Source organism: Amblyomma maculatum, chromosome 1 (assembly GCF_055883805.1).
Source record: "Amblyomma maculatum isolate TAMU_Amacu chromosome 1, ASM5588380v1, whole genome shotgun sequence".
In the NCBI taxonomy this organism is placed as follows: domain Eukaryota; kingdom Metazoa; phylum Arthropoda; class Arachnida; order Ixodida; family Ixodidae; genus Amblyomma; species Amblyomma maculatum.
Genome location: NC_139344.1, coordinates 360,952,760 through 360,964,937, shown reverse-complemented (window position 1 = coordinate 360,964,937; position 12,178 = coordinate 360,952,760). Strand labels below are relative to the sequence as shown.

The window sequence follows — 12,178 nt, the reverse complement described above, 5'->3', positions numbered from 1 at the left end:
TGTCGATCCCTTACACGTGTATGGAACCGCCGTGCATCTCTGACAAGACCCGCTAACTTTTTACCTGATGATGTCTGTCGTCAGCCTTGAGAAACCTCAAAAGGGCGTGTTGTCGGACTAGTTGGTTCTGCAATGCAAGCGCTTGTATTTCGTCGTACGTGTGTTTTTTGTTGTTTTTTTCATAGTCGTCATCTAAAGTTTTGCACCATCCTCTGTACAAATACCAACTTCGAATTTGTAAAACACTGATTCACGATAAATTCGGCGAGTTCACAGTTTGAGTCAACAGACCTGCACCGAATTTAGACTATGAGAAACGTTTTCATAAGGATGTATAAGGATAAGGAGATGTGACTTACAATTAATTAAGCTTATAGACACTGTATATAAGGTTCAAAATGAGCTGGTCTATACGACAGAAAACATTGTGAGCAACTACCTGTCCTGTCCAGGATTCGCACCCGATAAAATTCGCGCCCTACCGCCGAACTAAATGCCCTAACGTGGTTCACACGATGGTTCATCGCGGGATGTGACTATCGAGTAGGGTTGCCTATTCCGAGAGGGAACTAAATGAAAAAGGAGTTCATCCCCATGATGCGCGGAGACTGTTTCAATAACCGCTTTCTTCCTCGACTCACTATTGCCATGTACAAAATGAGACTACAAAAAAATATCAGAGAGTAAAGTGAACGTCTCAAGGGCAGAAAGATTACCCCCCCCCCCCCCCCGCCCTGTTTACACACTTAGCTAGAGCGGGTAACCAGAAAATGAGGTCAATGTTAACTGGTAAAGAGATTACCTAACAACTAGGGCTAAGCCTTGTAGCCAGGAATCTTACCACAAAGTAAAAGGATATCTGCGTGTCTAAAAAGTAGAATTGGACATCGAGGGTAAGCAGAGCTGATCTTCACTTCGGGAAGATTGTCTTTTGAATCTCCCATTGAGTTGTATTTTGTTCTTTATGACATTATTCCGCTCTTCGCTGTTTTAACCAGTATACCTATTGAGGGAGCATGTATCGCGCTGCTGTAGCGTCCTGCCCCTCAGTACAAGGTCGCGCGTTTTATTCCCAACTGTGTGGCTGCCGCCTTTCAGTGAGATGCAAAAGTGCTTGTGGACTAAAGTGCAAACCCCATTACTGTTTATTTACCATTCATTAGGATGCACATGATAAATATCGGAGCTATGCTTGTAGAAGAAATTGATGTCGACTTTAAAATGGGCTGTCATGGTTTCTTAAACAAATTGTTGCTGTCTCAACTAATTAGGAGCATTCCAATTCGTAATGAGCCGCATTTGGCGCATAAGCAGTCCCCAAAACAAAACAAAACAAACATATCGAGACTATATTTGATGCCCCGCGATGGTGATACAGAAGTTTTGGCTCTCCTGCTAAACAAAAAGTGCTCTAACTTTTATTTCGATCACAAGGCAGAAGCTACGCTTTCTCGACAACATAGGCATGCCTTCCGATATAATGCACCTAAAAATAAGTTGTGCTAGCGGCAGAAGACTGAGTTTAGGACTACGAAACAGCTGGCACGGTTATCACCTTCAAAAAGGTGGCTGTCTGGTACCTCGTGAATGCATTCTGAATGTTTACCATTTCGTCATTGCCTCCTGGGGAACCCCTCCAGAACATAAAAATAAATCTCTTGAGTAGGTATCAGGGGTCACTAGAAAATTATTTGTTTCGCGCCGTGCTGTCGAACATGCACGACGCGAGACAAAGGACTCCGAAAAGCTGGGATCGGCAAGCGGCAGCACAGATGCGTTCTCGCGTCAGGAGCTTCTTGATTCCATTTCCCGCTCGGACGCAGTGTTGCTCATATTATTTCTCATTTCTCAAGTTCATACTGAACAGAGGACACCCCCAAAGAAACTGCTGGAAAGCTCCCCTGGCAAATCTACAATCATCGTAATAATCTTAACTACTAAGGCCTTCCCTTAATCCACTCCGTCATCTATAACGAGCATCGGTTGCCTTGCCTTCGCAATATGCCTATCTCTTCTTGACTTTGACTAGGACATCATTAAATCGAGTTTGTTCCCTGACCCACTCTTATGCCTTCCTGTTGCTTAACGTAACATTTCACTCATCGTTTTCTTTCCCATGGTTGGCTGCACCCTCCGCAGTTTAATTTTATCCATGAACGAAATAATATTAGTTGCTTTATTATTATTATTATTATTATTATTATTATTATTATTATTATTATTATTATTATTATTATTATTATTATTATTATTATTATTATTATTATTATTATTATTATTATTATTATTATTATTATTATTATTATTATTATTATTATTATTATTATTATTATTATTATTATTGGTTCGAGGAAAGGAAAGACGCAGTATCTGTAATACTTGTTTTGTGGACACCTGAATCGTGCCTTATGAGAGTGGAGAAAGGATAGCAGTAAACGTAGATAAAGATAAAAAAGATGCCGTAGGGGAGGGAGGGCTTCGAATATTTCAACCACCTGGGGATTTTAAACGTGCACTGGCATCGTACAGCACATTAATTACATTTTGTCGCACATAGCCACTGGCTCGAGTCTCAACTGGGTTGTGGTGGTGAAACTTTATTTCCAGCGGATACAGACGAGCGACCCAAATGGCCACCCCCCACTTAAACGACGGCAGCTATCCCTTGGGCAGCGGCGGCGTTTTCAATGGGGTATGCATTTTGCTAGGGGCAACCTAACAACAGTCTCTACCGTAATGCTCACAACTCACCAGGATGTGTGTCGCGCATCGCTGATGTCCTTGCTGGGCCAAGTATAGACATCCGAAGAGCGTTGCACACGGGCGTCCTTGCTCGCTTACCGGTGGCGCCCGGGAATCCGAAAGTACCGGTCGAATGCCGACTATTGGGAGGCGCAGGCCGTTTTGTCGGGTCGCGGGGCGGCTAAATAAATAAGCGGGCAATTTACGATCCCGGCCGGCCATAAACGAGTTAGCCGAAGCGCAGCGAGACGCGCTGACTGCGTGAAACTTTGACGAAGCGCGACCTATTGTGTCGCGGCCTGCTCGTTAGTTCTGCACGTCACGCCATAGACAACTCGCTTGACCCCTGGGATACAGTTCTTACTCGAACCACTGCCCCTCCTCTGGGTGAACGGGAAAGGTGCTATGGTGGCTGTCGAGGCTGGTCTTTGTGGGTCGCCAACAGCATAGCGGTCTGCTTTCAGTTGGGTGTATTTGTATATTGCTAGACCTATGTGCTATATTTATATATACCATATGCTAGGTGAGGGAAAAGTAATCGTAGAAGTAATATTCTTAGAAAGTAAAAGAAAACACACGTAGCTGGTGGAATCAGAATCTATGACCATTCTTATACTTTCTAAACGAAATATTTGCATGAGTAATTAATTACCTCACGCTCATTAACATCATAAAGACCCTTATGCTTTTCTTTGTGTCAACCGCTTTTGGCTTCTTTCTTCTGTATTTCATCACTAAACCCCTTACTTTCCTTTATTTGGTTTGCCGAGTATGCTATATAAGTAGTCCAATATTATTGGCACGTTGTTGAATGTTAACTTACGAGTGGGAATACAGCAACGAACATTAAGAATTTACTACTGACCATACCAGTTGAGTAGCCTAGATGACTGGATTACACAGGCTATACGGGTTGTACAGGCTAGATCGTCAAGGGTTACTTCCTGGCTCGGTAATATGTGAGCTATGTTTGCTGGTCAATTTTGGTAGCCATATAGGTTTAGACACGCAGGCTACGCATGTGATAACGCGATAGAGCTAAAAGCCTCGTTCATCGAAAATCCGGCGCGGCGGCCGTCTGCCATCCGCCGGCGTTGGGTTTGTTTTGTGAAATCCCGCGAGCGTTGGCGCTGTAAGGCGATAGCCATCAGCTTACAGGCCGAGAACTAACTGGACGTAGGGTTGCTTGGCAATACGTTTGGCGGCAGCTTCCAATTCGGACCTCTTCGTTTAAAAGAGAGGGCGATATCAGAATCAGCCTGCCAAGACCCTTGCATTCACGTTATCCCTATGCCACGCAGGAGCGTTGATACGGCTTGATTAAACCTCGGCTTTATATGTAGGCTGGTAGATTACTCTATCGCGTCACACCCTGAAAAGAAGAGCTGAAGTGTGCCCAATAATTTTTTTCAAATGCTCGTAATAGGTTAATTGTATTTCGTTTCGTAATTTTTTCCCATGTAGCAAAATATTATTCATCTGCGTACATGTGGCAGCCGTCAGATCTCCTTCCTCTAGCTTTGTTCCGCTCCAGAATCAAAGCTATCGCTCTAGCCAACGTTTCTTTTCAGCGTTCGCGCTTCTCGCTTTGACACGAATTTGTGGATGAATCACCGCCGTGAACCAATTAACGTGTTTGCTCAACACACTGCGAAGGGCGGGAAGACTTACACAGTGCTGGGTTTCTTTCCAAGTCTCTTCCGTCGTTTTGTTTTATGTAATTACGTTTAGCAACAAGTCCAGATTACTGCGATGGTCAACATGCGACCTATCCTGCGTTTCGGTTTTCTTCTATTACTTCTCTTCCTTTTTTTTCATAGCTTCCGCGATACGGACTACGTTCACCGCAACAGATGTGTAGCGCCGTGTCCAAGCCATAGCGTTTCGCGTGCAAAGGAAGAATAGTCCTCCGCGACTGTTCTATTGGAATGAATGATTGAATAAGCTTACGATAAGACCTTTGCTTGCTACTGAACGTTGTGTGCGCGCACTGACAATGAAGTGTGGTTAGATCGGAGCTTGTCGTATTTTGGATCTTTAGTAGTTTCACAATTTGATTGTTGCTCAGGCTACTGAAGAATGGCGGCGCAGATCAGGTGACACCATGACAGCGCTGTGAAAATAACAATGAGTAATTAGGCTTTATAACCGAAAGCAACGCTTTTGATCTTGACGTAACTGTATATATGTGTGCAGGGCTGATGAGAATGAGTGACCATGGTTGGGACGATGAGCATTGGAGGTTGTAGGCGGAGATAGAAAAGTTGCTACTCACGGCATTGCGCACTATGTGCAGCCACAACTTTCCTAAGGACATGTCTAGCTGTACACACCATCTCTACGTCTTCGGTGCTGGCCTCTGATATATTAGGCGTCTAATGAAACTGACTGCCAATAAAAATGTTCTCCTCCACCTCCTACGTGCTCGGTACAGAGGTTTTTATAATCTCAGAGGTTTTGGAAATTTATAGCAAACGCTTCTGTCCCATTTCTTTTCTTATTGTGAGTTCTCACATTCGCTCATTTCACAAAGCTATTTTGTTGATTTATTCTTTTTCTCTCATTTAAATAGGAGCAGAGATCTTAAACTTTTCTATCCTGTTTCTTTGCAACCTGCACAGAGCACGAACTTATAAAATTAGTAAGTTTTTGCTGAGCTATTGCAATCATGCGGTATAGGGCGGCCTTGAGGTTAGTAGTTGCGAGGAAAGGAAGAGCTCAGTGACCGCCTCGCACTCGACGGATATTCTTACTACGTCGCGAGAGAAGTAAGTTGAAGTTGAAGTTGAAAGTTTATTATCGAATGAAAAAACAACGTACAAGAATATACAGCGAGAGGTCCCATGGTACAAGACCGCAGGTGCACCTCCCATGGTAATAGATTTCGATAGACAGCATAAAGAATAATATTATTGTAAGAACATTTATGAAGCAACACTGAAAATAACGAAATACATTGTAAAGAGTGCATTGCTGACAAATTTAGATACAAAAATAGAATACAGAAAAGTACGCTTACGAATTCCGCGACACAAGAGATAAATAAAGAAATCACAAATTAAGAAGAAAATTTTTCATTTCAACTTGAACAAAGAAAGTGTATTAGTTTGCTTAATGTCGAAATTCAAAGAATTCCAAAATGATATGGACGAAAATTGAAGGCTTTGTTACCCGTACTTAGTACTGACCTTAGGTAGTAGAAAATTATTGCGTAGAGCGAACCGTATAACACTGCTTTTTGTGATCGTGCCGGGAGGAAAAATGCTAAATGGGGGCTGATGGTGAAGAATCTTAAAGAATAGAATACCAATATTATAAAGATAAAGAGCCGAGAGGGGTAGAACATTTAAATTCATGAACAAAATGTGCGACGGTGGCATTCGCAGTGAGGAGGTTATGATGCGTATGGCTTGCCTTTGCAGTTTTATTAATGGCCAAAAATGAACATGATAGGCGTTATCCCAGGATGAAATGCCGTAGTTTATGTGGCTGTGGACGAAAGCGTATTAAAGTGATAGTAAAGTGTGGATTGGGAAAAGGATCGGGCTTTGATTAGTGCGCGTAACCCAAATGAAATTTTCTTCCAAGTTTCCACTATATGATAATGGAATTTTAGGTGAGGGTCAGTAACAACACCTAGAAGCGAAATTCGGTCTTGCGACGCGATGGCAGTGGAATTGAAGTATAGCAGTGTTGAGACGGGCAATGGCTTCTAAGGGGGATGGAAAATCTGAAAACAAGTCATAGTAACATTCACAGTAAGGCGGTTAACATGACACCAATCGTTTGGACTGAAAGAAACGATAAAAGCAGGCGCCATAGTGAAGTGCTTCGAAATAGTTATGATTGCGTGGGGATTTTCAACTTCCATGGATATCGAGCAGGATGTATTCTTTTCTGGTTTTGTTTTGTTTTTGAGACAGACACACTGCCTCTACGGCCAGAGTTGGATCTCGAGTATACGTGATCAGCCCCTAAATGATGTATTGAACGATGTAATTCATAACCGAGAGTTAGAGCATTCCGCATCTTGCAGCGAACATTTTGTCGCAATATATTGTTGCGAAGAAGAAGATCGGCAGTGGTGCGAGAGGCGCCCTCGCGCTAGGCCAGTCATTAAATCATCGTTCATCTTGTCGCCATGTTGTGCCGTCTTCTTGTTTGTCACCACGTAACATCTTGATTGGAGGTGCGGGGTACGTCATCCCTATCCTCGCCCTGGAGCATTACGCTATCCGTACGCCCGGACCATCGACCGACAGCCTTGGGATTTCGCCGCTCAGCTTCGCCCCAGCCCTTCCTGCCCAGACCCGTCCAGCCGCAACTACCGCCGCCCAGCCCCCAGCCCTGATCTTAAGACAAGACGCACACACGAACTGACCAGAGACCAGATCAACGCAAAGATCAACGCAAAATTTCACTGAATATATATTAGCTTTATAATGAAAAATACACTGCCATCGTACCTTCAATCGACGGCGGCTTTGACACTTAACAGCCGTAGTTGTTATCGAGACTCGCTAAGCATTTCAATAGCCTCCACACCATGAGGCAGCAATTACGCACTGAAAGGAGGGAACGAATTGGTCTGATACACCCGCGAACTTTATTTGAGTTGTCAAACACCATAACTAGTAAGTCACCCTTGTACGTTACTTAATTTTCACCCCAGCTGTTTCAGAAACCTGTCTTCACGTATGTTTTGGTTTGTTTGATACACATGCTTATCAGTCAAAGTGGCACTTTACCTCCTAAATTTTTTAGTTCAGTTTATTTCCACACCCTCTTCCACAAGCGTTTCGGTTTGGTGGCCAATAATGCTATATGAACTGTATTTCTGGATTGTGTTTGAGCTGGTATTTCATTACTGACAGTTAAGTTTAATTTTGTGTGTATTATATAATTGTTACACCCGTTACTCCATGCTCCAATCTGGGGCCTGTGGGATGTTTTGAATAATAAATATTTTGGCAAGTGTACAGTGAATTGCAGTATACTGAGTCTTTGCCCCAGGAACTTGCGCCTATCTAAGATTTACGTGGTTGAATCGTTTAACGTTGAAGTTTGGAAGCAATCGAGGAAACTAAATCATTATCCGCGCATCATGCTAGCTACTGCACAGTCATAAACAAAAGTTTACAGATGAGGATTTAGAGGGAATAGTATGCCTACGCAGTTGGACAAAGCAAGTGAATGTGAAGCACTGGATTTAGCCTGGAAAGACGTCCTTCATTATTATGAAAAACAGCTGTAGTACAACGAACTTTTGGGTACGTTGAAGAAAAGTAGCTGACTGCCTAGCCAGGCAAATAAATACTTCCTTTCCCCGCGTCTGTATCCTACAAGCATTTGTCCCTGACTGTATACACATTCAAACGCTAATATAGAACTTTTCTCGGCCCACTGAAATTACAGATATTGATATCTTGAAATTTATCGATAATGGGCACTTAAGGTTTACTATGATTTGATTTCTATGTTGTAAAAAATATAGACGATTCTTCTACTGCCTTCTCGGACCTTGTCAGTTCTGTAGAAGCTCCCACCACGTCCAACGGGGCGCTAGTATTTTAAATTAACTAACATCTAGCAACATCAGACGTTGTTCGAAACGTTTGAAGTTGCTAGCTCTCTACGGAAGACTTAGCCGCTCCCTATTCCTCATTTTTTTTTTCCTGCAGCGATCATACTGTACTTGTACACGTTCAAGGGCATGGAGACATCCTTCAACTGCTTCTCCGCCATGGTGCTACTGTTCGGCGCAGTCGGGGTGAGTGTAGTGATGGTCGGGGAGTGTAGTGATCAGGTTTATTAGAATTCCCCTGAAAACAAATATTGGCCATGCACTCCTGTTTTACAGTGGTCACTTTGGGTTAGTTCACATCTATGCATAGCTAGATAATTCCAAGGAGACAAAAGCTGTGACTTGCAGACAGGGCGACAGTCGTTTACACATTACTCGTTTCATTTCTGAGAATCTGTATCTTCCAGTCAATTCAATTCAATTTATTTAGCATTTATTTTGTTACAGAAACAAATGCAAGGACTGTTCCTGCGCACGTATCATATTATTGTTCTGCCGTGTCGACGTCCGGAGATGGAGAAGCATCATCTATGATGTTCGGAGATATTAAGAGGATGGAAGTCAGGAGGATCAAGGATTTTAGAATGCGATAAAATGCCGTTAAAATGTTTTTCTTTAAACGGAAAGTTAGGGTAACTTGTGACAAATATGCGACATTCTGTCTTGTTAATTTTGACCTGATTACGCCTCCTCCAGACGCATGTCTTTTCCCGTTAGCAACAATCTCTGTGCCGTACTTCTTGTGATGATTTTATTCATAAAAATGACGGTTTTTTTTTTTTTTTTTGCAAAACTCCGAAGATATTCTTTTTGGCCCGCAAAAAGCGTCTAAATTGTTCTCAAGTATTTCAGGGCGTGAGCTCTACTCTTATTTTAAATTTCGACCAGGCGCTTTTCACCTTGATCCGAGAGTGGCCGTAAAGACGGGTTCAGGAAATTTCGACCTCCAAGGGTTCTTTAACATGCACTGACCACATGAACAGGCGGAGGTTTTGACAACTGGTTAGCCGACACTCGGTTGCCGAGTCTCGCCACACATTTCTTGCTTGCCGTTGCCAACACTTCACCAACACTGCGGCGCAGAAGTCAGGATGATGTGTAGTCATGCTTAACAGACATTACGCACCGATAACTAGGTTAAATCGGGATAAGCCTCCGAAACTTTATTCTTGTAACTACTTAATCCGGGTTATCTCTAGAAAGAGCGGCTCCTTAAACTAACAAGCTTTTCTCAATCTGTGGTTGCTTACTGCCACGGCCCCTCGCAGAGGATCAAGCCGGCGCTGACGGTGTTCCTTTGCTGGAACATCTTCTCGACGCTGGCCTGCCTGCCGATAAATATCACCCTCTTCCATATCAAGACTGGCGACGAGCAGCTGCAGCTGGTGAGAAGGCCACTATGGCTCAGAAACGCTCCGCGGACGACATTATAGGGCCAGCGGTGGATTTTAGTGACTCGTTTTCGAAGCATACACAAATCTTAGCAACGCAGCTCAGGAACAGTACTGTACCTTCATTTGCTCACTCTGTTTTTTTTTTGTTTTTTTTTTTTTGTGTGTGTGTGTGTGTGTGTGTGTGTGTGTGTGTGTGTGTGTGTGTGTGTGTGTGTGTGTGTGTGTGTGTGTGTGTGTGTGTGTGTGTGTGTGTGTGTGTGTGTGTGTGTGTGTGTGTGTGTGTGTGTGTGTGTGTGTGTGTGTGTGTGTGTGTGTGTGTGTGTGTGTGTGTGTGTGGGTGTGCGTGCGCGTGTGTGTGTGTGTGTTGGGTGTGCGTGCGCGTGTGTGTGTGTGTGTGTGTGTGTGTGTGTGTGTGTGTGTGTGTGTGTGTGTGTGTGTGTGTGTGTGTGTGTGTGTGTGTGTGTGTGTGTGTGTGTGTGTGTGTGTGTGTGTGTGTGTGTGTGTGTGTGTGTGTGTGTGTGTGTGTGTGTGTGTGTGTGTGTGTGTGTGTGTGTGTGAGAGAGAGAGAGAGAACAACACAGTAGTATGAGGCGCACGTCAGTGGAATGCCTCCGAATAGTTTCGACTATCTACAGCAGTTAAGGGGACTCTGCCGACACTCTGCACAGTTTAGGGTTGCTTGTTTGTTTAAGTTCATGATAAAAGAAATCTATTCCGTCATTGTTTGTGGATATATTTGTGTTGTTTGACGGCGAAGCTGCGCATTTACTATCCATGAAGTAAAGTTTTCCAGTTCACAGTTCAAATTTATGGCTTCGAGCCAAAAAGAAAAAAAGACTTTGTGATCATTGTTGTAAGAGACTATACCTGTGTTGAATGGTCTCAGAAATTAGGGTTTCAAGAACCGTTTGACAACCACAGTTTCTCTGGCGAAAACGACCGATAACGTCAAAAGTTGCATTTTCATTTTTTTTTAATATAGTTTCTTGCTTATAAAACGTCTGCTTTTGGCTAAGTAAATGTTTATTCATTAACGGATACACATCAGTTTCTCTTCAAACTCAACAAACTTCTTCAACTGCGTTTGTGCGAGTCTTGACGACTGTACCCTTTATAATAATGCGTGCTTCTTGAGCTCATTGTTTGTGCACCTGTTTCATTCCCTTTTCCAACAGATGAGAAGAAAAAGCATCATTCGCAATCAAACAACCACGACTGCACCGCCGGACACATTTGTGAGTGTTTGTGAGTGTGCGAGCATGCGCAGCATATGCTCTATTTGCACACGCCTGCATTGTTTTTGACAGCTTAGACAGTGAATGTGCGTTTGTACGCCGTGCATGGTAGTTGTCATGTAACGCAGGAAAATAAACCTCCTCTCTCTTTTGCTCTTTTAAGGCGAAAACCTGTAATGGCTCGTATACTGTCTCGGCGTTCGTGCGGTCACACTATAGCTGTCAATCAAATGACGACATGATGACGTCATCAAAAAATAACAATCCTATAGCCGAACGGGCGAGCTGGTGGAACATATTGGATGGAAAAACAGCGCAAAAGACAAGCACCAGAGCAAAGAAACACAAGACGAGCGCTGACTCACAACTGACACCGCCTGTCACACAATCTTAAAAATGTGGCAAAACGATATGACATAGAGGTTGTTTTTTCTGCACCTAAAAAACTTTAGGTGTTTGTGCTATTTCGGAAAGCAAAGCTGGAGTATCAGAAAGAACATGAACCAACATGTGGGGTTAAGCATGAAACAAAATGTGTACCCTGTGCTGAAGGTGTAGTCTACGAAATCCCACTATCATGGGGACAAGTATACATTGGGCAGACGGGGCGGTGCATTAATACACGTTTGAAAGAGCATGCAAATAACTTAAACGCTAACAAATCTACTAACCTCGTTGGCCACGTCAGTGACTGCGAATCTTGTTATCCTTCACTGCACTATTCTGATATCCTCTATAAGCACCCGGCTCGCTTAACACGTGAGATAATGTAGAACTACCGCATGAAGAAAAAAATAGGTTGCGCTTTAGTGAGCCATCCATTTTTCTGCATGAAAGCGAGATGGCATTCCTGCATCCTACGTAGCACCACGTGTTTTTGCTTGTCCACTTCTTGATAGGGTGGTCACTTATTTTTATATATTGTGTTCCCTCTTTGAATAAACAGCGAAGGGGTCCATCTTCTTCTTCACAAAACTTTCATTTGTGAGTCAGCGCTCGTTTTGTGTTTCTTAGCTCTGGTGCTTGCCTTTTGTGCTGTTTTTCCATCCAAAAAAAATTAAATCTCCACCGAGAAGCTAACCTGTATTCCTAGGATCTCCAGCTGAACCCTTTACCCAACTGCGCCCCACCCGGGATCGTGAAACGCACATCGTAATTTTCCTTGTCTACGGTGAGTATGATAGTAGCGATGACGTATGACGCCACAATTAGTTATAATGACA

At 43.2% G+C, this 12,178-nt stretch overlaps 1 protein-coding gene across 4 annotated transcripts in view; it reads left to right on the top strand.

Moving 5' to 3' along the window:
• The window catches only part of LOC146207932 (venom serine carboxypeptidase-like), a 154,366-nt gene that overhangs the window by 119,186 nt on the left and 23,002 nt on the right, over nucleotides 1–12,178 (top strand). For 3 of the 4 annotated variants that reach the window (XR_014704550.1, XM_084591650.1, XM_084591643.1), the window contains 3 exons: nucleotides 8,424–8,512; nucleotides 9,595–9,711; nucleotides 10,896–10,955. Coding sequence is in view for 2 of the 4 variants with exons in the window: in XM_084591650.1 (XP_084447776.1) it covers nucleotides 8,424–8,512; nucleotides 9,595–9,711; nucleotides 10,896–10,955 (266 nt within the window). In the remaining 2 variants the exon portion in view is untranslated. The remainder of the gene's footprint in view (nucleotides 1–8,423; nucleotides 8,513–9,594; nucleotides 9,712–10,895; nucleotides 10,956–12,178) is intronic. The other variant, XR_014704555.1, reaches the window with a different exon arrangement.